Genomic DNA, 26,195 nt, shown 5'->3' with positions numbered 1-26,195 from the left:
TTCTTTAATCTGCACGACTGCTTTATTGTACAAAACGTTTCCAGTAACAGTAAATTAGTTTTTAAAAAAGGACAAAAAAAGTCATTTTAGATAGAAGCGCTTCACTAATTGCTTTATTTAAGGACACAAGAAAAAAAGTCTTATCTGACCAATTAGGTTGGAAGGGTTTTATTACTTTTAAGAAGCCATTAGCCAGGATAAAACACTGAAAGCGCTTGTGTCAAAACAAATAAATAATGCTTTCTCAGTTAGCAGAGAACGCAGTAAATTCGTTAAATTAGAGACGTATGCGGCTTCACACCCATGGTGGGCGAGCCAGCACCTCCCCGCAACCCCAAATTAATAAAACAAGAGACAGTAGCTTTCAGTTACGATCTCCCGGGAAAGATCAGGAGCTTTGGGGAACTGACAGTCAATGTCTATGTTTCCCCTCTCCAGCCCTGGTCAACAGAGCCACCCAGGGCACGTTAACAGGGGGCAGGGGTCCGGGCTGCGCCCAGGGGAGCCCTCCCTGTGGGTCCTCTTCTCGGGGCGCACTCCAGGCGAGGGGAGAAACTGGGCAGGCCATCACCGCCACCGGAGCTGCCGGCAGGAAAAGGAGGGCGGGAAGGACCCTCAGGTGCCGGGATGCTGAGTACTAACCTGCTACCCGCAACGCTGCCGCGCTTTCCGCAAGTGAAGGCTCAGCAGAGCAGGACAGCGCTTTGCGGTGCGTGGGCTCAGGGCCACTTCCCCACCTGGGGCCACAGTGGTGGCAGCGGACGGCTGGCCTTTAGCTGGCACTGCACCGGATCCGGTCAGCTGCCCGGATCCCACACAGGATCCTTCAAACCATTCCTAGTCAGATTCATACTTTTACCCAAATGAGTTGGGTAAAAAACCCAACTCTAGTCACCCTATTCACTGAAAATAAATACAAATGAAGAGTGATCCTTTCTTAATGGGTCACTTTCCTTCCAACTTGCAAAGCCTCAGCAGTAACCCATATCACCACCGCAGACCGTCTGGGAGGGAAGCCCCTCATCTCGACAGCCCCACTCCTAGCAGCAGCTTGACTCCATGAGGTCAAAACCGTTGAGACGAAAGACGCCTACAGCTACTCTCGAGGACCGCAGAAGCCCCCCGTTTCAGGGGCGATCGAGGAGGGGCTGGCCTCTTATCCCCTGACCTTCTTTCCCAATAAATAACTGTCAGGGAATGCCGTGCTATTTCCTGAAGTGCCAGGGGCACCTTTAGATCCTCCTACAGCCACATCAGGATTAAGAAAACCAGTGACTGCCCGGCGTCGTAAACCACTTGGGAAGGGAAGGCTGGGGCAGGGGTCTGGGTTTTAAGCCCATGATCTGTTTGGACAACTTGAATCTCGGGACTTGAGTTTAAATTTCTGGAAATAACTTCAAAGTCAATCCTAGAGAGACATTTTATGTGACTGGTCCAAATAAACGGCAGCACATTTAATGAGATCATGCTCTTTTAAAACACTTTAAGAAAGGTAAAAATCATGGAAAGCCATTGAAAATGATGCAAAGACCATTAAAACAATACTGGTGTCTCAAGACCAATTAAAACATGAACAACTTCAGTTTTCAAAGTTATCATCACTTTCCACATTATTCCACAGGTCCAGGGATATATTGAAGCACCATATTGATAATAGGTAAGTAAACAACGAAGTCCTACGTTGGCGATCTGATTCACGCGCACACAAACGAGGGGCTTTTCTAGGCAGGATTTTCACAAATTGCAAGAATAGGCCCACTTTCGGGGCATGGTAAGTGGCAATGGAAAGGCCAATAAATCAAACCACTGGCGGAATATTTTACTTTGAAATGGAGTGATGTGTGGTTAATAATTTGAGACCCACTAATCCTATATGGGGTGACCCATTTAGAATGGCCTCTGTGTAAATTCACAGTTCATTAAATGGTGTCTGGTTTGAACAGGTCATTAAGTAGTGAGTACATAAGCAGTGCATTGAGCAAGGATGGCTGGGGACGAGCACAGGGACACACCGGCTGCTTCTGGCGACTTTCACAACACTACCGGGCTTCCTCTCAATGTGAGGTTATTTCAAATCACCAACTTTTAAATTTAGGCGGTTTTGCTTAGTAACCCCTTTTGCTTACAGGAGAACATGCAGTGCACAAATTTTAGATGAGGAATACTCCATTTACAATTAATTTAAACTTATACAGCTGTTTTAACTGGCCCATCTAAATGTGTTAATTAACATCAATGATGGTTTCTTATTTTTCACACTTTGTTACTCTGATCATTAACAGTGATGGAAAAGCTAAATTAAGTTAATGGGGAATGGATTATAAATTCTTAAAGGACTTCTCAGTTTGTTTTCAACTGGAAAATATATCGAGAAAAATGAAGAGGCATTTTTGCCTTTACTCATAAATTTTTGGTACCAAATTTCTTAAAAACCAGATGGTTTAAAAAAAATTTTTCCAAAAATTATTTTAACATGCTGCTCAGACGTGACTGCTAAAAAAAATAGCACGTACAGTTATAATATATTGAACAGCGTGAGGAGGCCTGTGAACCTTCAACTCGTTTTCTCTTTCTAAAAAAAAAATATATTATAACTGAAGAGAGAACTCATCTCTAATCTGCAGCAGTATCCAAGGTCCTTCAAGTGTTGACAGTGAAGGAAAACCAGAAGCCCCTTCCCCTCGCGTGAGCACGACTGTGCGGCCGAGTCCATGGAAACGCTCGTGGCCCCGACGGGCCCGGGGCCGCGCCTCCGCAGGAACCCGCGGGCGCCGGGCGCGCGCACCCGGGTCCACGCGGGCCTCACACACCGACCCCACGCTGCTCAGTGCGACTTCACGCCGACGAGGACAACAATGAGGACAATGATGATGACAAATAATATTAAAATCACAAGCATCTTCCGATTCTTCTTTTGATACTGCTCTGCCTACAGAGAGAGGAGGGAAAAAAGGCCGTCATTTTCCCCAAAATCCCAAATCGTGTCTCGCTCACTTCCAGTCCTAGGCCTCTGGCTGCACCCACACACCCGACACCTCTGCCACCGGCTCCATCACCACGATCCCTGCCATCAGCTCCCGCGGGTTCAATCCACGCGAGTCCCAAGACCCCGGAGCTCCCTATTTACCCGGCTTCGCTAACGCCCGCGCTGGGGACCCGCCATCACACGGAGGCCGCCGGAGAGGCAGAAGGCTCTGCTTTCAGATCCCTGTGGGCCGCTTCTCCTTACTTCTCCTTCCACTGACCGCAAGGACCCACTCTTTCAACAGAAGCCTCTCACTTCCGGACACAGTTCTCTGGATAAACGCACAGCTCCTTCACTAAGAAATCGAACACCTGGCTAAAGTTACCACAGCCAGCAGGGATGGAACCGAGGGTCCCAAAGAAGCTTGTTTTCTACCTCCTCTGAATTCGGGAACAAGAATAAATTCAACCTTTGAAGTAGAAACAGGAAAGTTGGCCCTGTGGTATCAAGCGCAGAAACAACCCACCGAGTCCAGTGCTGTGCGTCCGGTGACACGCACGCCCGTGGTGCAGAATGTGACCCACAGAAAGGAGAGGGGAGGAGAGAGTCGTGAGGGGGTCACTGCCCACGTCGGGGAGAGCACGTCCTGCCCTTCCGTGGACAGTGCTGCTTCACAGTGAAGGTGAAAGCAAGGAGACAGCCTGAGGGCCGTACCTGCTCAGAACGTGCAGCCTCCTCTGCCCTACTTCCCCGTCCCCACCAACCTTCTGACCAGGACGTCTGTTTCCTAAGCGAGCCTGCCCGCCCACCAGGAGCCACTCAGCCACAGGAGGAAACCTCAGCGCAGACAGATTCACCCGTCTGGAGAGCCCGGCCCCGTGTGGAGCAGCTCCCAAGGCTCCATCAGCCTCAGATGAGCCGACCGCCAAGGCAACGGCCAGCCGTGCCTGGAGAAAGAGGACGGCGCGTGCTTAGTTTTCTAATAAGTAACCTGCAACACCACGGAAGCTGACACCAAATGGTATACTTCGAAACCTCTCAAAACGGTTTATAAAGCAGAACCTTAAACAAAATTTTTAGTTCCCACTAGATTTGTACACTTGCGCGGAGAAAGCTTTTTCCCTTTATCTGTGTTATATCAAAAAACAAGTTTCGCTAGTTTTTATTTAAGAAACGTCAAAACCGATGCGTAATTCAACAGCATATGAAAGGCCGGGCATTACAGAGTGACAAACTAAAGTTAGTTTTCACTCTTTTAATATACAAAGCTTGGCAACCGAATGAACCCAACGCTTAAAAAGCCCTCTGCATGTACAAGGCCAGCCTCTTTTTTCTCAGTCTATGCTGGAGCGCCATTCCCCATCCGGCATGTGGTGACAAAAGCACGTGGAAGAGGCAGTGAAGGGCTTCTGGTCAGACCTATGCGAGGTCTTTCTGTAAACCTGACACTACCGTCAGATACGGCCATCTCTGCCACAGGAAGTGGCTGGCTTCAGAAAGGTGATAGAGAAGTACATTAGTGAATGTACTAGGAAAAATGACCATTATATACGGCTAGGAATACTGCTAGGTCTCAAAGACATGAGGAAATGGACACAATTTATTTTATTTGTGAAGTATCACATTCCTTTTAAAGAAAACATGCACCCAATTATATATGAGAGTCACTCAGCAGCGTATGTGTATGTTTCTCATAACTCATTACAGGATTTTTAAGATGTTTTCCATCTATTTTTAACAAATATCATGAAAAACATTCCTGAAACAGCCACTTTACTATTAGCCAAGAATCAGAGAGCTAGTACTCTCACTTCAACAAACTACTCTTTCCTCAAGGTAGTACACAGATACACTGCGGTAATTAAAAGGGAAAATTAGATTTTTATCTCCTCCAGAATGAATCCCCACCAGCAATTTATCAGAAAAGTATCACAACAAAGAGAGGCCTGAGTCAGCAGCAACAAGCAGATAGAATGCTCAACACATATTTTAACAAATACCCACTCAAGTCGATTTCCTAAAACAAGAAGACCTAAACAAGGAATAAAACACTTTCTAAAAGGGAGAAAACCCCAATTCCTTCAGAATTCCCTGTCACGAAAGGGGATTCTCGGCAATTTCAGACCTGCGTGTGAGGTACACCCGGAATCATTAACTGCAGGAAAATGGCAACAGTGCACGTGGTCGGCTCTGAATAAAACGACATGGTGCATTTTTACAGTCCTATCTCGAGCCGACGGCAGACGAGAATGCCGAAGACAGTTATGATGGAAGAGAAGCCTCTCATGAATTCTTGATATCTCATAATAGTTCTTCAAATTCTCAACCACTGAAAGATATGGCATTACCTTGTGAAGCTGTTTCAAGCCATCTTCAGTTTTGATACAGGACTGTTCAACATTATAGTCGATTCTATCAAGGACGGTACCCTGAGTAATAAATGACAGTTACAGACGATCAACAACCACAACTGGGAAAACGGAACTTCAAAGATAAGAGATGCAAATTGCAGACATCATTATCCACAGAATTATCTGTTTTACTTAACTGTGATGAAAAGGTACACACTGCCAGGTCTGGAATCCATCACCGTGCAGTATTAGGCACTCAGTGGCAGGCTGCTGCACTAGTTGCAATCAAAGTCTAGCTCAGGAGAAAGAGATACTGACAAATTGAGGTTTCTTTTTTGGATTTAGCCACTGCAGGATATGCCATATTCAGACTTACTGGGGCTTTAAAAAATATACGGTTCAGTGGAAATAGGCTCTGAGTGGTGAAGGGCTTGCGTCTGTGCCCGTTTGTTGCTTAAATACTTGGATTCAAGCAAGCAGAGAGGGCCAGTTAAGCCAGGCCTGGTTACGATGAGGTCTGGAAATTGACTATCATGTCCATAAACGTCAGTCACCATGTGGCTCCACGGGTCAGAACAAACACGGTGAGCTCCAAGCCACATGTAAAATTACACACTCGCCTCAGGGAGAATTTTGTTTTTAATTGTTTAATCTCTTGGTTCAAACAGGAAGAAGGGACACTGGGCTACGCAGAAGGACAGGGCTGTGAATGGAAACGTGCTGTGTTAGGAGACGACAGCAAGAGCAGTTCCGTGGGAGCCTCGGGAGTAATTATGTAACTAGATCTCCCAGAGCCTCGCCACTCCATTCTGAGGCTGGTTTCAGGGGGATCAGGACCCAAATCCCTGCTGGCAAGATAATAAAATACCCTAATCAGATTGCAACAGCGAACAAACAATTTAATTCTACTCAAGAGCTAGTGGTTCCAGTTGCCATTACACAATAACCTGCCAAAATTAGAAGGGAAACCTTATCTATTGGCAGAATCACTGCTGAGCATGGGCAGACCAACCAGGCCCCCACCGTGGGGTGCTCCCATAAGCACCCTTGGGGTAGAGGCAGAGACTAGGAGAACTGTCACTGACATTTGTTTTTTATCTAAAAAAAAGTTTATTAGTGGTTTTATGGGGAACGATAGCAGTATATGTACACAATCCTTCCACACACATATACATACGTTAGGGGAGTAGGTTCAAATCGTTTTCCTGACGGAAGTGCAGAACCAGAAAAGTCTGGAGAAGGACTAGATACTATGGCAGGAAAGCCCGGTGGGGAGGCAGGTAAGTTCACGTACCTGTTCTGCAATCATGGCCCCTAGGTCCCTAAATATCTCGTTTAGGTCGCAAATAGACTGCACGATGCGGCCAACCTCCCGCTCCCGCGCATCCACCATCAGCGTGCTCTGCCCCACCAGCGCCAACTGGTCATCTGTGAAACCCTAGCAAAACAAAAAGGACGAAATGTGTGCGTTAGCTTCCACTCCCCTCAGGAAAGCTACAGTGTACCATTTTAGATGTCGCTGAAAGGAGATAAATTCTGAAACTAGTGCTATAAAGCACATAAACCACAGATAAGCGCTTATTCTTCCCTAACAGGAAAGCTCCGAGTTCCCCAAACAGGCGGGCTCTAAAGCGCCAGCGGCCAAAGCAGGGGACACAGAGAACCCCGCGTTTGCAGCTACCCAAGGGCTAAGGAGCAAAGCCACCGGGGAGAAGCCTGCGCACCTCTGGGTTCTTCCCAGGAGTGGGGTGGGCAGACTGCTTTCCGGAAGGTTCTGGAAGGCAGATGACAAGGTCTCCCTGCAGCCTTTGGAAAGGAAGAAACAGTATGGCCCCCATGACCGTTCTTCCGCCGGCTGCAAAAGCCACTTGATGGATGTGCACGTCACGCAGGGCTGATCCATTTGCATCGCATGGAAGTTAAAGGTCCACGAAGAGAAGGAAAACAGACCGGCGCGCAAACGCACAGCAGTCAATTCTGCAGCCCCTCACGTACCCGATCATAAAGAGTATTATCGTCTCCATCGTCCATCAGTGGTACTGATGTATCAAAAAAATGCTGGGATCTTTCCTCTCGATTCTTCAGGCCTATCATGGATAGGAATTCACTTTACTTGAATACGTAAACCATCCTGGTTACTGTCCCACCATTAAAAAGGGGAAATCTAGAGTAAAACTCAACAGTCAAAATGGAGACATTCTTAGCAGCTTTAAAAGAGCCCTATCTCACCTCCAACAGAGGTGGGGGGGACAGTAAAGGACTACAAACATGCAACAGTATGGAGTACTTGGGGTTATCTAAGACAAAAGTCACACCGTAAATGTGTATAACTCACTGGATGCCAAGTGAATGACAAAATGACACAACCATGTGAGAATCTCTAAGAGAAGCAGAAATATTTAATCTAACTGCTGTTACAAAACATTAAAAAAAAATCAACATCTCTCCCTAAAACCATCTCTAGTAGAATTCCAAATGGCCCTAGTCAAATTTTAGAAATAGTAAAATTAAAACACAAATATGCCAGTTGTCAGGAGGAGGGAGAACTAGTTTTGGGGGAGCATGTGGGGATACTATTGATTACAATGGCAATAAAGGAAAAACCAGTTTATAGGGTAATCAGAATGAGGGTGTAGCTGAAGGCTGACTTGGCACTATTCAGGAAGGAAGGGAGGCCGAGTGAATCACTGTGCCTGGGGAGAAAACGTTTGTTTAAACTACTCCCAGGAAAGGTGTTGAGACGCTCTCTCAAATACTTCTTGTTGTGCAAATACGAAGCTTTAACATGATTACAACTGTTCTTTACCTACTTAGCAGCAGCTCTTCCACCCCTAACATCTAGAAAGCTACAAGCTTTTAAAATGTGCCAGACTGATTTTCAAATACTTTAAACTTGACACGGCCTATGTTTCTGTTTTGTTCTTTTTTAGATGAGAACGATTAGACACCCTGTCGCCGTGGTTTCAACCTGGGCATGGTTTCCCATTGGGGGCGGAAGGCAGCTCCTTTCTGTTCCGTAAGGTGGGAACGTGCTCAAAAGCTAACAACGAAAGGCACAGGACAAAATGGAGACTAGTAGCAAAAGAGAAGGGTAAAAACACCAAGCTGTTGCAGGCTCTAACGCCGGAACCCCCGTTACTCACGAGGCCCTGCACGGGCGGACACTCACGCTTGAGGTAGCCCGACTGCGCGCGCCGGAAGCGGGCGGACAGCTCCTGCAGAGTCTGCGCCAGGGAGCCCACCACGTTGCGAAGCAGCCGCTCTTCCTGCTCCGAGCAGGCCCTGCGGGCCTGGCTGGGCAGTGCCTGCACCGCACGCTGGCACCTGTGGAAGAGCTGGGAGAACAGGTGGCGCTCACAGCAGGCCGGCGGGTGTGTGTGGGGATGGCCCAAGGTGCCCCTCGGCCTCTTCGCTCACCGGCCAGAGTGAGACACACAGCGCTCTGTCCAGACCGGCTGGCTCCGAGAATGGTCAAGAGATCAATGCTGAACCGGACCTGAACAAATGGGGCGTGTGTGCGCGCGCGCGCCCGCTGTGTGCATCACTCCTTACGGGCTTCTTCTCATTTAGTCCCGACAACCACCCTAAGAGGCAGGTATTATTATTATCACTCCCATTTTACAGACGAGAACACTGGAGTCCAAGGGATTAAATGAGAATCATGCCGTTGTTACATCGCTAAAAGCCAGGATCCAAACACTCCAACACCCCAGGGCTTTCCCACCCACCACACCGCTTCTCTGCGCATCAGCCACACAGGAGATTTAACAAATGAAAGATGTAAGTGCTAGTTTACACACTAGTCACATTATTTTAAAATTATTCAAATTTAACATGTTACAAGAAACATTTCTAGGATGCTGAGTTTCTCTAGGATACTAATATACTCAGTCTGGGGCAATAGCTCTCCATCCTTTCAGTTACAACCACCATTTTTTTTAACATGAAGAAATTTTGCACACTAGTATACAATAGAACTTACACATCTTAAAACCAAATGATTGAACTCAATAATGTTCTGAATTTAATTTTCAAATCAATCCACAGTAGCATCTACGAACAAATGAAAAACAGTCCCCACTCCTCCAAGGCATGGCGCAGATGCTGCCACCTGGAGCAGCTCAGGGCCTCCTAGAGTCCCTCTGTGAACCTCCGGTTGGGAAGTGGAACTCTGGGACTAATCTGCAATCTGATTTAGAGCCGGACCGCGTTCTGGATTTTGAGAGGGGGAGAAGGCTGGGAAGCGCAGGCTCCCGCCTGCGGGCCCCTTCCGTCCTCACCTGCGTGATCTCTTGGGTGGTTATTTCGATGGCATGCTCCTGCTCGAGGCTGTCATCCAGGGTGGGTCTGTTTAAGTGCTGGTCATGAAGGCTGGCTAACTCCTTCATCTTCTGTTTAATCCGGCCAACATCGTACTGTATCTAAACAAATGAAATCACAGAACATCACTGCTGCCTGCCAGGTATCTGTCTGCCTGCCTCTGAGACAACTGGCTACACTCACAGTACGGAGCTCAGTCTTCAGCCAACTTGTAGCTGCCTGAGCAACTTTTAATTCAAACGACCAGACATTCAAATAGCACTCCTCCTGGTTACACAGTTCTTCAGTTTATTTCTATAATTCAGGTAGTTAGTACTAAAACCAAAATCACAAGCGTGCACACACACACATACACACACACACACACACACACACACCCCTTTCTTGTGGTATGTGAACAGAATAATCCTAAATCTAACGTACTTCCAGGGACACTCATTCGAGTCTTTCTGGCAGGTATCTTAAAATACGTTAATGTCCTAATTACCTCAATAAATAAGAGAGTGTGAAACCAACATTCAACTTACTTCATCCACTCCATCCACCCATTTAGGCGGTAACCGCTTTGTCACGCCAATTGCTGCTTCTGGGTCTAAGCTAATGCCCGACACCAGAGCCATGCGATCATCAGCAAGCTACAGGGAAATAAAGGGACATTAAAAAATTATTCAAATTCAATTTAGATAAGCACAGTCTTACTCCCTTTTACTGCTGCTCCCTAAGAAGATTCAGAAATGGAGGAATAAATGCACTTCCCTGTGTTACAAACTTGCTTCTGATACTGCTAGGGTATGGAATGGTTTTCCTGTCTCTTCATGCACCACTTCTTAATTTCCTTGGGCATACTTGTGAACATGCATTTGACTTGCTCTGGCTATGGAAATGTAATGAAAAAGTCAACAAAAGATCCTTACAAGAAAAACCTTAGTACTATACTATGATGGGATGGCATGAACCTCAGCAATTAATTTGATCAGACAGATGCAAGTTAAAAAAAAATTCTAGGCTGTAAATGGAACTAACACAAAAAGGTCACAGTTTACTTACATACACTTAGCTTATTTTGTAAATAGGGCTGATCTAGTTATCTTAGTCACAAGATCATTAACCATGTGTTAAACTGTGTGAAAGAATTGCCTAAAACAGTCAGCAAATTATCCACCATTTGGCAAAAGCAATCCTTAAAATTTCAAGGCACTCTTACACTGTCCTTTCCTTTCTTTGGTTAAATGTCCACGGGCAACATTTTCACTTATTTTGAAATGATCTCGATAGTTCTTGTTTACTTTACCTATATAATACACTGCCGGAGGAAGCTTTTAAGAATGGGAGGGAAATCATGGGTTCAGCATGCTGAAGCTGCCCTCTGGCCTGGAGGCAGTAAATGCTGAAAGGGTCCCGAGGTACCCTCTGGAGCCCAGCGCTTACAAATGCCAGTTTCAAAAGATGCAAATGATGATCAAAATAGAACGGAAAACAGCACATGAAAGTCCTTTACAGGTAACACTTTGTAAATTTTCTAAATCACACTGCAGAATTGGGTGAAGAATTTATATTGCTTTTCTCCCCACCTCTGCATTTATCTAAATTTATTGTTTTTCATTCATTCGGCAAATACCTGTTTGCTTTTCTAACAATAAAGGAACAAGGCAAAATGTTTAACATCCTCAGACGAAGGGGAAGATAAATCACATAAGGAAAAGCCTAAATTAAAAGAACTCTTCAAGTAATAAGCCCTAAATCCCGAGCAGAGAGATTGTAGCAAAATCCCTAAAAGCAAATGAGAGTCCTGCGTCTGCCACCCGTCATGCCTGGAGTGGCGCTGCCCCCACTGGCTCAGGGGACCAGCAGCCCCAGCAGTGCTCCCAGAGTGTCTGAGTCGTGATCAGGGCCAGCGCATTCCGCCGCCGCGTGGACCCTGCAGGGCCGGTGTCATTTCAGGTCTTAAAGAAATGGTGCGTCATCCCACCTGCACTATCTGGGGCTCTGTGTCTGTGACATGGTAATTCTCAACCAGAGCCACCTCGTCTGTTTTTAAGAGTTCACTAACAGGAAGTTTACATTCTCTTTATTATTTTAATCCTCACAAAAGCTAGGTGAGCTAGGAACTATTATTCCAATCTATAAATGAGGAAATTGAAACTCAGGAAAGTTAACTAGCTTGCCCAAGGTCACAGCGTATTATGTGACAGATTAAAACCTGGATCGGCTACTCCAGGAGCACCGTCCACCCGGATTGGCAGGCGCGTGAAATATAACTGTAACTTGCTAAACGCACCAGGACAACAAGCCCTCAGACTTAAACGATAACACCAGACACGGTCCTCGGATCCACTCCCTACCAACTACACCAGGGACTACAGGACAGGCTCTGGCTGAGCACAGAGGCATCCACAGAGCAGCCTCTCTCGACGACCAGCTGCAGATGCAGCCCCAAGGTGCAGACCTCACTCCACACAGAGCTGTGTATTCCTCAGAAGTCCTGCCCCAAAGTCACCAAGAGCTATGCAACTTTGTGGAGGGCACGAGGACCAAAACGGAAGGGACAAATCACACATCAGCACCCAGCGTCTGCCAGCTATACAGCAGGCACTGTAGAGTTGCCCGAGAGCAGAACTTGATCTTTAATCTCCAGCTGTTCATACAAAGCCACACCTACGGGTCATAGTTTCTACTACGCCAGTTTATCACCTAACCCACTATGTTCTACTATGACACCGTATCTCAATAAAGTAATAATAGGAATTTGTTTTATTTCGAGTTTTTAAACTCACGGTTTTGAACTGCTGTTACGGTTTACTAATATACATTAAACTAAAAAGGATACAGAGATGGCATTCACCTGAATTTATCTGCACGATAATTGGTATCAACTTCTCTGAAACAAATAAGAAATTATAAATCACATATGAAAAGTCAGTTGAAGTGGATTCAACTCTTTTTTAAGCAGTACTTGATTTTACACCATAGATGCGTTCCCCCAAAAAACGCATGTAAAAGAGTGTGCGAACACACCCTCTTCAAGTGTCCTAAGGAGGCTTGCTAATCGAGAGATGCCCACGTGAGGGGGACAGATGCTAGCCCACCTAGCTGGCCCTGGCTTTCCCACATGCTGTATCAGGATGTTGCCAATAAGACAGAAGAGCTGATTCTTTGAGACTGAGAGCTTTAAACAGGGAAGAATTTGTCCCCTTTATGGTATAATCTGCAGCAATAGCTCATCATGATAAAGAAATGCAGCCCGACTCAGAAGAAAAGTGGCACTTATTTTATCAGTACGGATTTGCAATATATTTCACAGTATGTACTATTTTTTTTTTAAGACTGTTTTGGGAAGGGAAAACCTAATTGAAGATAAATGTCACTTAAAAATGGGAACAAATATGGACATTAAAAAAATACATCTTAAATGCAAAACAATCACCCTTTCAACTTCAGAAACCTCACTGCCAATCTCAACACGTTTTCTCATTTTTAAGATCCAGAATGTATCAGTTTTCAAGTTGCCATCCAAGTCGGTTCAGACCTTAAAAAGCTGCCAGACTTTTCATTCTCTTTACTTGTCCCTACTCCATTCGGTGTCCCCCTCCCAAATAGATGGTGTTGGTCATTAAAGCTTTTCTTAATGAACTTGTGCTTCTGAAGTAAAAAAAAAAATCTTTCTTACTTTTTAAATAAGAAAATTTTTTTTAATAAAATTGTATTTATGAGGATTAAGAATTCTTGTCTCTTTGATTTGTAACTCTTGTCCTCCAAGAACTCTAGGGTGCACGACCACAACCCAGTCATCCAGCTCAACTCCATCAAGGCAGGAAGATTGAAATGGGTGCTCACAATGGCGCACCCAAAGGCTTCTTGTTCAGCTCATCAAAATTACCTTCTGTTCCTGGTCCACTTTAGACACTGACAACTGTCCCTTTAAAGAGTACCAGACAGTATGCACGAGTGCTTGATCTATGGACGGAACACACACACACACACACACACACACACACACACACACGAGCACAGTCTTGTAAATCTTGCTGTCCCAAACATACAGCCTTCCTCCTCTTAGCGAACCCTGCCTTTACGAGAAGGCTGATTTGGTGTACCGTAAGATTACGGAAATGGCAGGGCCCCTGCAGGGACTAGGAAAGTCAAACACAGCCCCTCCCACCCCCCCGCCACACACCCATGTAAAAAAACACACCAAGTTCAGCCATAAGGCCCTGGTAATAAGAACCAGTACTGACAATTCTGGACTTTTTAAATGTTCTGTGGCAACGAACATTTAAAAACAGTCCAGAAGGGACGTGGACAATTACAGCCTGGCAGCTCTGGTTTCCACCTGAGACAGTGTGGGAGTGTGTATGATGCAGTCAGACCACAAGCGTAACTCACTGGGCTCGGAAGGCTAATTGAGACAATTAGGCTGAAGAAATCTCAGTTCTTTGAGGGAGTGAATAAGCCTGCTGTAGAAAAGAGAATCAGGGACTGTCAGCCCTACAGTTCTGTTTTCTTTTAATCTGTGATAGTTTTAAAAGTGTTTACTTTCTCTGATTATGAAACAATAAATGTTCAAAATTGACACTTCTTTAAATGTGCAACACATATAGAAATTTTAAAAATCTGACAATCACACCACCCAGATACAGTGTTACTAGTTTCACTGATTTTCCTTTTTTTCTCAACTCTTATATACATCCTAAAAAAAAAAAAAAAGTAGGGAGCAACAATTACCTGCGCTCTGTTGGTACTGGACCCCCACTGACTTGGTCATTTTAGTCCCAACAACAAAAGTGCAGAGGGGACTGCTCCCTGTTCTACAAATACAGACACCGAGGGGCTCACAGACTTTCCTTCTCAATGCTGCCCTCAGCAGGGGGACCAGTGAGCCAGCCTGTGGCCCCCACGTCCCTGCTACTTCACCCTGCCCTCCCCAGGCTATATGGTTTGGGAGCCTGATTTTACACCTTGTTATTTTTTAATAGTTCCTCCTATGAATTTTAAAACCCAACAACTTGGGAGATGACTTTGTCCTAGGCAGGGAGTAGATGAGAGCAGAGAGCAGAGGACAGGGCCGTACACTGGGCAAAAGGGTGAACGGTGGGTGGGCTTTCTCCCTGGGCACACCTTACTTAGTATTCCTGGAGAACACAGCCTGCTATCCCCAAGGTGCAGCAGATTTTCGAATTGGTTTGAGTAGGATAAACGACAAACCAATGTGAACACACTGCAGGAGGCCACCCGTGACGCAGTCAGGACAGTGTGCTCAGGCCTCACCTACCCAGGGGTGGGCTTCCATCAGACCCACGCCAGGATCGATTCGAAACTCTACCGCAGGCTTGGCAAGGTGAGGCTCTGGACACCGTTCCTAACACAGCCCCAGCTCCTCGGCCAGTGCCTAGCACTTCGCGGTAATAAACACGCAATTATAATTAGCTGCGTGAGACAACAGTAAATGGAATGAATGAATGAAGTCAATAAAAGACAGGTCACATACAATTCACTTCACTGATACAATGGTTCTGGACAAAGGACAAGAAGGGGAAGTGAGTGGCTCGGGTGGCCGAAGGGCCACGTGGCCCCGGAATGGAAAGGCTTGGAGCTCAGAGGGCCTCTTGGCACGTGAGGTGCGTGTGGCTGGGAAGAAGCTCTCCACTCGGGGTCTCTGCTAGAGATCGTGGCAGAGAGAATTTCTGCGGGGGGAGCCAGTGTCTGGAACTTGCTGCCTGAAGAGGAAGTAGGAGAGACTGGAAATAGGTTCAGACGGCGGAGCCCTCAGGAAAGACGACCCTTGACAGGCCCGGTGGGAGAAGTGTTCAAACTTAAGCTGTTCTGCTGTTTGTTTTCTCCCCACGGCCCACTTCCTTTTTGGGGCCACAAGTCCCACATTTCCAAACCGTTCAGTAAGCGGTAGCATCCATTCTTAGATGGATGGGTTTGGTTTTAAATACTAATTGTTTTTTAATGACTCAAGTAATAGATACACATGGTTTAAAAATATATATCCAACCTACGGAAAGGGTTTGCAACAGAAAGGCAGTTTCCCTTCCATCCCAGACTTTTCCTGGAAGGTATCCACTGTTAATAGTTTCTTCTGTCTCTTTTCAGAAATCTAAGTACACACAAGCCTGAATGTTAGTTATTTTTCTTAAAAAAATAAATTTTTTTTTTTTTTTTTTAAAGAGTAGGAATCGCGGTGTCCAGTGTTTCGCATCAGGCTTCTCCCCCACTTGGCCATGTGTCTGGGAGCTCATTCCCTGCAGCCCTCAGAGACCGGCTGCACTCTTTTTAACAGGTACAGTACAGGGAATTAGAGTTGCTATATAATTTATTTAACCAGTTCTCCACGAAGGACCTTTAGGTTGTTTCCCATCTGTTGTTATTATCAACTAGTAAGGGACCCCACTGGTTTTGAAGACAGTGGCCCTAACCCCACCTCACCGTTCATACTTCTAAAATTAAAACAAAAACCAATGACACTCTCCCACCCCCAATTTTAAAAGGACTCTTTTAAAAAGGTCTACCTTTAGGAAAAATATTTTCAACCCCTTCATGGCTGAAAAGATAACAGAAACACAAAACCAACAATCACAGTTCAATCCCCTTTTTCCTCAACGCTTTTATTCACACGACTAGAATAAAGTGCTGTGAACACGTACCCTCTCCATCTTCTGGGAGAATTGCTAATAAGTGATGAAAAGGCCAAAATCGTGCTGCTAGGAAGTCGGGGGGGCACGTAACGATTAGTCAGTCAGCACAACCGGAGGGCCACTCGCTCGGGGCCAGTGACACCTCAGCAGACATCTCAACAGGTCTAGTGGCTCCGGGTCCTGCTTCCTTAGGGCTTTTGCCAGACATCACGTCCTTCTACACCTCTGAGCAACCTCACTGCACAGTCTCAGGAATCAAGGGAGCTGCACGCATAATCCTAAAAACAGTCTGGCTTATTTTAAGTGCAAGAAATTTTACTGCTTCCAAAGTTGAGACACTTTCCCGACAGTAGTAAATAATGTTCCTAAGCCCTTCCCTAGATCATCAATTCACCTGGCGTGAAAATACATTAAATAAATCCTAAGTATTAAATTGTAAAACACGACAATTAGAAGTAATCAAAACAAATGCTAAAATATGTGTACACTCTTAGCATTTTACATATGACCAAAGATTTCAGAAAAACAGGCATAATTTTATAAACTAACATACAAAAATAGTCAAAACACAATACCTCATCCAGCTCCTGAGAGATATGTTGTTCCCATCAGCCCATCCAGTTAGGGATAGCAAAAAAAAAAGAGGGATGGGGACAGACAGACAGATAAGGGATGGTCAGTTGAGAAAACACTGAGATTTTACGCAACTGTAAAGTTGACTAAAAATAAAGATCCACTAACCAAAGCATTTAAAAAAATCTCCCCCTTCTGATTCTTCCTTTTTTTTAAAAAAAAAAAAAAAGCTACGTCAATATTTACCTTATTATGTTTTTTATTTTTATTTACCATGATTGTTGTTTTGGTAAATGAGATAGGATACAAACAATAAATAGTTGTAAAAATTAAAATACAATAGAGACAAATAAAACACACTTGCTTTAGTTTCAATAAAATATAATGGTACTGTTTCATAAATATCAAATATCATACACAAGATTCTAAATTTCCCTGAGGAAGATAAAATCGAGAGAGCAAAGCTGAAATGTAATTTTACCATGTCAAATAAATGTAAATTTTAACATGTAAATCAGCCCTGCAGATGCAGCAAAATTAGAAAATGAAAACCCCCCAAATTGTCTATGGCCGAATTCAGATAATATTCGAGTGACCACATATGCAAGGGCTCTACAGATTAAATCCCGAAGACACGGCTTTCTCCGTGGTAATAAGCAAGCCGAGAAACCACTCTTCCCCGGAGAGAGACACACAGGTGGTAAAAGAAAAGAAAAACTCTTCCCATTTGCTTCGCATGCATTATTATTAGTCTAGAAGGCACACAGTTATTTATTATTAGTCTAGAAGGCACATAGTTATTTATTAGGCTATTATAAAGGAAAGTAAAACAAAACAAAAGGTAAGGAGAGGGGTTTTTTTTGCTGTTGTTGTTTTGGTTTTTAAAGGAGGAGTAGAAAGGAAGCAGCACAGGCAGGCAGAAGATTAAGTTTCAATTTAAAACCAAAGGTTCTTTTTTCGATCAAAGTGGAACTCTATCTTCTGAACAGACATTTACTAATGACAGATAATCTGAACAACTAGGTCTTTTTTTTTTTTTTTACAGTATTGATCACTGAAATAATTAGTGGTGAATTTCAATAATCAACTGTTGATTTTTTTTTATGCTGAGCAGTCAATTTAGAAAATAAAAAACCATAACTTCTTTCTTTAAAAATTAAGTGCAAATGAAACTGGTCTATCAGGGCCAAAATATTATTAAACAATGACAGCAATAACAGTGTAACCACAACATTCCTCCATGTAAAAATCCAATCAGCTGACACTATAGAAAGTGCTCTTCATTCCTTCTACACTTTGCCATGAGAGCAAGAGAACTATATTTCTATACACACCCTGCCATAACAGTAGTACTACAAGATATTAATAGAGAAGATAGTGTCAAATGGAAATCTGATTTAATTACCTTTTACTTTAAAAAGAAAACCTCTTTATTTTTTTAAAAGCTTAACATTTTCAGCAAGAAAGCATGGAAGTGATTTTGTTAATAAAACAAGACACAAAGCAAAACCCCTAATTCAGTATCTCAGTCTGCACATCTGCCTGTTCTGCAGTGGCTCCTTGGCATCCAATCTTTGGATAAAGCATTACTGCAAACCCTGGTTAAGATCTCTGCTGCACATGAGCCTGGCCTCTTGGATTATCAACCAAGCACACACTCTGATCTTTTGGTTTCTACAATTATTAGTTGACAAGAGGTGAAATCAGAATCATGGGCTAGATACGACTCTTTTTTTTTTTTTTTTTTTTTTAACAAATAGGAAAATCAAGCTTCGGAATATATAAATCCATTTCCCCAAAGTCACAGGGCTGAGATGGGGACAGACCCAGGTGTTCAGGCCTCTTTCCACCCCACCTTCCAGTTTCTCTAATTTTATTAACAATTCAGGGAGTTACTAGTGATGGGCAGCTACTACCATGCCACATTGGGAATTAAATTCAGGAGGTCATCTTTTTGAAGAGCATTATCCCCTCCCATTTTGCTACTTAAAAACAGAAGGCCTTTCAAAACTCCCCCTGCCACCAATTTACCAGAAAATGTTGTCAAGACCTGAATTAAAACATTTAGAATTACCATCAGGAAAAGCCAAAATACAGCCAAATGAAAACACGGTACTGCATACCATCACCTTCTAAATCTTTATAACGTCTACATCTAGGTTTCTGACCTGCCAATGGCATACAATCGAGCAAATACTGAAAACTCCAAGTAGCATGTGGAATTTATTGTCTAAAGAACTTTCTACATAAAACTGAAAAATAAGTGGAAACCCATCTGTGTTTACTCAGGAAGTCTGGAAGAGTTGAGCAAAATGAGTTGGAAATACAGGTCTATGCTATAGTGATACTTACTTTATTTCTGTTACTACCAAAGTAAAAGTTTGCTTCACTTTTATCCAACAAAGTACCCTTATTCTCAAGTATGCCTCTCTGCTCAAATGGAATCTTTAGAAGCAGAAAAGCAAATAGATCTAAAGAGAAATATACAATGATTTCATACTTGGATTCTAAAGACAGAGAACTAACTTTCCAACAGACTCAGCATGGACTAAAACATAGAACTTTCAATATGCAAGTCAAAATGGACTTGCATGGTTGTAAAATGAGATAAAGATGCAATCCCATCGTAAGAAAAAAAAAAGATTTTTTTTAATGGGTTCTTCCATTCTCCGGGACCTGCAGCACAAGTCCGGGAAAAGCACCCAGCACTCCTGCGGCCCAGCAGGTAATACAGGGCTCCGGGCCAGGTCTGCCTGAGTTCCCATTCCAGTTCCCTGGCTCACTAGGTGGGCAATACTGAGCAAGTTTCCTAACTCCTCTAAGCCTTAGTTTCCAGATCTGTATCATGAGAAAACAACACCACCTATTTGATGGAGCTCTGTGAGGATGAAGTAGGGTTACACCTGGAGAGGGCTAAGCCCAGTGCCAGGCACATAGTAAGCTCTCAATAAATCTTGGCTAATATTATAGTCAAGACTGAAGAAGGACCTCAGTTTTCTTAAAACCACAGTTAATCCTCAGTTGTTTTTTTCCCCAAAGCACACCATGTTTTATTAAAAATAATGTGCTACTTTCAAACTAATCTAAGACCAATTATCTCTAGCTTCCATTTATAGATTGTGCATTATTCTGAAACAGAGAGTACATGAAGCAGTAAACACTAACAAAGTAGCTCAAATCCCTCTATAAGATCTGTTTCAGGAGATCAAAGGAAATCACACAAGTCACACATCACCTCATCGGATCAGAACAGCAACTCAACATCTACTTATCATTCATTCAAGACTTTACACGTTGTTTTGAACGATTATTTAATGCTGTAAATTCATTCCAGCTCCTTAAAGCTAAGCTGCCTGTAACTACCTGAATGAGGTGCTGCCTTAAAACCTGCACTTGGCAGACAGAACGTTAAAGCTTCTTCTCCACAGTATTGGAGCTACTTTTGAGGATTTTTGAGGTAGCATCGGGCTGATGAGCAGGGCAATGCTGTTGACTGTGATTTCCTCCTTTTCAAGTTAAAGCTAAGGATGCAAGCCTTGGTCAGGAGAGACAATGTATGGAAACAGAATCTGAGAAAGCACTGCTGAATCCACAGGGCCATTAGAAATCACCTAACTCAAACCCTCCATTTATAATTAAGGCAAAAGATGTCAGAAGAGATTAAAAGCTTGCAGGAAGACCTACATTCTGGTCAGCCACAGAGTGAAACTTAGCCCTAAATTCCCAGGTTTAAACTCCAGGGCTCTTCCCTTTATTTCACGCTGCCCTGAGGCATAACCGTGATGGGGCATCCAAAACTGAGACCAAAACAGAATGAATGGGAAATGCCAACAGCTGCATTTTTGCTGACAGTCTAAAAATTAAACCCCTGGTCTATTTTTAACAATTAGTTTTACTAATATCAACACAACCGAGAATACAATTAAGTAGAATTTTGTTCAGTTCTGGGTGCTGAACTTTAAAAAGCACACAGAAAAACTAGACTTCATTCATAGGCAAGAAAACTTAACGTCTCTGCCTGAGCCGGGACTGCTGAGCTAGAGAAAGCTCCGGGGCACCAGCAAGCTGCAGGGTTATCTCTCCTGCAGGAGAAGGAAGAGGCTTCCTGTGTCAGAGACCCGGGGGCCAGAAGCAGAGCTAGGATCACAGGATGCAAGACACAGACAAGAGATGGGGTTAATAGAGGCAAGGACTTTTTTTCGCAGTGAAAGAGGTAGGGGTGACGGCTGCTGGAATTTCCTATCCCCATCACATAATGCGGTCAAGGAAGGCAGGCAGAGGGGTTATCACAGAGGGGATGTTGGGTCAAACGACCTTTAGGTCCCTTCTGGCCCTTGGGACGTTTTGTTTGTTTTGTCACCGCACATCCTCCTTAAATTCCTGCTTAGCTGTGACACATCTGCCTGAATGCGGCGCAAACCTGTTTTATATGCGTGTATAGGTACACACATATACCCACCGCCACCAACCACCAACTTCTACTTTTTTCCTCCAACTAGGATGCAAAAAAATGCCTGTTTAAATTCTTTGAATGATAGGGCTTTAAGTGCCCTTTGTTTTGAGGTGTGTAATACACACAGGCACGCACAAACACCACTTGACAATCAATTTCCACAACTTTCACCTAAAATAAGGATGTGCAAATTCAGATTTAAAACTAAAAAAAAAAAAAAAAATTATTTCAGATGTGATTTATTTCTAATTGTGAGATAATTTGCACACCCCAAAATCAAGGTCTACAGCTTTTTCTTCTAACTAGGAAGTAGAAATTTCAGTTTATGATTTTTTTAATTAAGTTACACTCTAGAATTTAGTTACTTCCTTTTTAAATTACCTGAGTTTTAGATAAATATATACAAATTGCCTTTTAATTGTTTTACTTGTGTTTTTAACATGCCAGGTATTTGTTGTTTTTATTTATGATTTTTTCAAACATATAGAAAACTATGTAAAATGGCACAGCCTCTCCCCACATATTCATCAGTAGACTTAACAATTTGTTACACTCTGCCTTATTTGTTTCCTTTATGGGGGGGGGTTAAGTATATAAACTAGGTGATGTTTTGACATTTCAATACGAAACATTTCAGGAGACCCCTCTAATAGAGCTAACAAATTTATTTGATTAGTTTAATTAACTAACAATTTCTTAATACCTCCTAAAACCCAGTCCATATTCAAATTTTATAGCATTAATTTTGTTTGATTTGCCACATGATTTTGAAATTTACAACTCAGAAATGAGGTTTAAAAATTTTTATGAGCTAGATATGCAGTGAAAAATATCAGATCAGTTATTTAATAAAGTTTTAAAAATTGTGTTAGACATAGTTTTCCCCAAAATGTTTATAACATTTTTCCAACTTCCAGAAAAACTGAAAATATTGTACCCTCTATGTAGTCATGCTAACATCTTGACATATTTAATTTTGCGTGTCTGTGTGTGTGTATAAATGGTTTCTGTAGAATCAACTGTGAGCAAGCTGAAAATATAATAATTCACCCCTAAACACTTCGGAAATTTATGACATGCCATGTTTTTTAATGCACACAATTAAAATATATAAACGTGTGACTTCTATTTAATTCTAACTTAGGCAAACCATCTTTGTTTAACTGCAAAAATCTATATTTTAGATAGTCTTAATTGACTACAAGGATCTTTTAAATGATCTAATTGCTCATAATGATCTGAGAAAGATTTTAAATAGTCAAACCAATATACGTAACATTTTAAATGGTATAATATGTAAAAAACACTTCTTACCGCTCTGACTTAGGCATGTATTTTTAGTCTGACTTAGAAATCTATTTTCAAGAAAATGTCTGAGTTAGCTAAATATACCTGTACATTTTCTGACATATCTATTTTTCCAAATTGTACAGTTTAGCTATATATTTGAAAATATTTGACTTAGTTTATATATATATTTAAATTTACCTAACTTCGAAAAGCATTTTAAAAATAGATTTGACTTAGAGATGCACTTTTAAAAAGCTGCCTATCTCAGACACCAGGTTTTTAAACCGTCTGACCAAATGATTATAAAAAAAAAAGTCTCATGTTATCCTATGGTTCTGTGTATTCTGAACCTTACATGATTAAAAATTTTAAAGCAAACATTATGTTTTAAAATCAGTTAAAGACTGACATCTTAGAAAACATTAACGGGAGTTTTAGTTCTGTTTTTTTCTCCCCACGAGGTAGCATAAAATCAAGTCATTTAAGGAACATGCAATTTTTACATCTTATTTAGCAAAACTAAAGTTTCATGGAGGATCTTTTTTTTTTTTTTCCACCCACTTCTACTCTCTATTTCTTGGCTTATTTCAGAACATTCTTTTCCAAATTAGCGCTGGAATTAGCCCGTTCCCATTTTGCACTTACTTCAGTATAATACGACTTCTTTCAGTTTACAAACGTAAAAAACCTTCAAATTCTTAAGTAAATGAAAAGCTAAACACACTCTGTCCCTCTGTTTTCTATGCTTTTTGACCTAAGTTTACTGTGACTTTATTCCTAAAACTGCTCACAGTTTACAATATCTTTTCTATATACGCAAGCTGACCAAATACATTTTCCTCTTGTGATTTTTACAAAAAGGAAAAACTGTCTTTGTAGACTCTCTGTCAATAATCAAGACAGATGGCCTGATTTTTGTGACGCATTTAGATCAAGTCATAAAGAAAAAATGTAAAGGGAATACAGTCCCTAACAGGTGAAATAAATGTGAGATTCCCCAAACTGTATATGTCAAGTATAACCTCCAAGAACCTGGTCTTGGGGTGACTTTATTCTCTCCTCCTCCAATGCTGCTTCTATTCAAACCCAGCCCGTCTACAGCAAGGACCCCCCACGACCACCACCACAAACTAGTTTCATAACTTCACTTTTCCATTTAGGCTACCACAGAGCTCATCTTCCTCCTCCTGTTTAGATCATGCACACACACCCCCTTATTCAACAGAGCAGGAAACTGAGGCTCAGGAAGAGAAAGGAGCCCCTTAAACAAACAGAAAAGCAACAGCAATCTTTCCAGGCCCTCCCAGTAAAAGATTCTACTGCTGGGCTAAAGAAAGTTTCAGGTTAATTAAATCAAAAACCGTGGGCTATTTGGGGGGGTTGATTTTCACATACACACCATGTTCTTTTTAAAAAGTTCGAATGGAGGGGAAAGCTTAATTTCCTGTCTGGGAAATGGAAAACGAAGAAGCTAGCACCTTACAGCCTCACAAACGAGAGCCCCCAGGAAAAACAGCGAAGCAATTATTCACAGGGAACACGAAACACAGAGGGCTGCGAGGCCATTAAAAGAAAACGGACGAAAAAAAAAAACCAAAACAACAACTCCTTCCTCTTTGGGGGAAGGGCATCGTGCATTTGCAAGGATTTGGGTCTGCGAGCCTGCAACCCGACCAGCAGAACCGAAGTGAGGCTCAGTCTGCGGGGGCGGAGTGGGGGAGGGGAGCTTAAAACAAAACGGAACGAAAAGGCTTCAGAAAGGCCCAAAGCTTCCAAACCTTAGTGCTAAAACATATGTAAATTGGAGGCTGCGGGTCGCGCAGGGACGGCCGGCGGGGAGGCGGGGAGGGGGGGTGGGGGACTGGGAGGGATGCGGAAGTGAGGAGAGAGTGCAAGGCAGAGGTGGAGCAGGGGCCTAGCACTGGTTCTTCCCCAGCCAGGGTGATCGATGCTCTCGGACCCCAGCCAAGAGACCCTGCGTTTCCGTACTAGTCTTATCTTCTTTTTTAAACAGAGAGACAGACAGAGACAGACAAACAGGCAGAGCCGCAGTGCACACGGTGCGTGTGTCGGAGAGGCCGCCGGGAGACTCACCGCAGCGATACTACGTGAATGCAGAGGGCTGCAGGTGGTGTGACTACTCACTTGCTCAGCTAACAGCTGCCGGTTTTGGATGGAATTATTCCGCAACAACAAGAAAGCGTCCGTTAAACGCCTGGTGGCCATGTCTCACCCTTTGTGACCCCCGCTCAGGGGCCCCCCGCCCACTTCGATTCCAGATTTATTCACTTTCTTTCTCTTGGCCTGGCCTAGTCTAGCCCACCCTTCACAGGAGCTTCTCTTGACGAGGCCTCAGGCCTTCAGCTGAGCAGCCGCTGCTCTGCGCTTCGTCTAAGTGCAAAGACCCCTCCCCAAATAACCACCTAGGCTTTCCGATTGTCTGACTCCCCCTACCCAAGACCTGCCTTCGATCTCTAAGCACTTAAATCCCCCCAATCCTTGCGTTGCTAGCCAACTTCCCAGAGACCCCTCCCCAATCCAACCCTGGATCTACAAGCGTCTAACTCGCCAATCCGGCTCTGGACTGGGAGGCCCTGAAGCCCCCTACCACATTAGTCTCTGACACCCCCTAGGGCCTTAGCCGGCTCTGCCTAACTTGACACACAGGCGTCTGGGCCGGGCCCTCAGGCCTGTCTCCAGCTCAGTTTCCCCACCAGGGGCCTGGGAGGCCTGCTTGAGGTCCCCTTTGGACAACCCGAGCCAGGCCTGGGCCCTGAACTCCTGCTGCTGCCTTCTGGGGCCTGGTCTGAGCCTGCTAAGGCCGAGGCCCGACCTCCTGACCCCTTCCCTTTGTGGGCGGCCTGGTCCTGCACTGCCACAGCAGGCTGCCGGCCTGCAGGAGGGCAGCAGGGCCTGCCTCCCCGGCCTCCTCACTCCTCTTCTCCGGCTCCCTCCATCCCGGGATCTGACTCCTGCTCAGCCCCGGGCCGTTTCCGTGCTACGGTCCCGGGTTCTGGCGTCCCCCCTGGCCCTCTTCCTGTCCGTCTCTCGCGAGTGCCCCCCTGCGACGTTCATAAGCCTTGCTCGCAACGTTCCGGGCGCGGGAGATCCCTACCCCCCCCCCCCTCCCTGCCCCGGGGCACGGGAGCGCTCCGCCCTCTCCCGGGGTGCTCCCCCGACGCTCGGTTTCCCCTTCCCAACTGGGCCCAGGCACCGGGAGCGGGCCGCCGGGCGGGCCTGAGCCTCGAGAGCGTGGCCCCCACGTTGCAAACAACCGCCAGGGGCCTTGGCGCGCTTATTAGAGTGGAGTCGAGCGGCAGGCAAATTTGGGCTCCTGCAGAGCCGTAGTTTGAGGCGCGCGGAGTTGGGGCGGGAGAGGAAAAGTTGGAGACGACTGCCTCTGGAGGCCGAGCACGCTCCACTGCAGGCGGAGGCTCACGCTCGCTTTTTTTCTTTTTCTTTCTTTTTTTTTTTTTCGATTCTAAAAAAAAAAAAAAAAGATGTATCAGAAAAACAACCAGGAGGGGAAAAAAAAAAAAAAAAGCAAAAGCAAAATCTGCAGCTAGAGCTCCAGGCCGCCTGGGCCGCGCCGCCGCTTGTGGTCG

At 44.2% G+C, this 26,195-nt stretch overlaps 1 protein-coding gene across 8 annotated transcripts; it reads right to left on the bottom strand.

The window, feature by feature from the left end:
• On the bottom strand, positions 1-25,609 carry STX16 (syntaxin 16). 8 transcript variants are annotated; one of them, XR_012326412.1, is made up of 9 exons: positions 24,685-25,604; positions 10,164-10,271; positions 9,597-9,737; positions 8,486-8,651; positions 7,312-7,403; positions 6,611-6,754; positions 5,314-5,394; positions 3,128-3,320; positions 1-2,929 (listed from the first exon to the last, which is right to left on the bottom strand). XR_012326412.1 is itself a non-coding variant. In XM_033841228.2 (8 exons), the coding sequence occupies exons 1-8, from the start codon at positions 24,814-24,816 to the stop codon at positions 2,825-2,827; spliced, it is 969 nt and encodes a 322-aa protein (XP_033697119.1). In that variant the 5' UTR covers positions 24,817-25,603; the 3' UTR covers positions 1-2,824. The 8 variants fall into 8 exon arrangements, 7 of the variants coding, with proteins under 7 accessions (XP_033697119.1, XP_033697122.1, XP_073649239.1 ...); XM_033841228.2 differs by lacking the exon at positions 3,128-3,320 and having other exon boundaries at positions 24,685-25,603; XM_033841231.2 differs by lacking the exon at positions 3,128-3,320 and having other exon boundaries at positions 24,736-25,602.
• Between the last annotated feature and the right edge of the window lie 586 nt (positions 25,610-26,195).

The sequence above is a fragment of the Tursiops truncatus genome, chromosome 15, assembly GCF_011762595.2.
Source record: "Tursiops truncatus isolate mTurTru1 chromosome 15, mTurTru1.mat.Y, whole genome shotgun sequence".
Lineage (NCBI taxonomy): Eukaryota > Metazoa > Chordata > Mammalia > Artiodactyla > Delphinidae > Tursiops > Tursiops truncatus.
The sequence above is the reverse complement of the archived record's forward strand: the minus strand, read 5'-3'. Positions and strand labels throughout refer to the sequence as shown.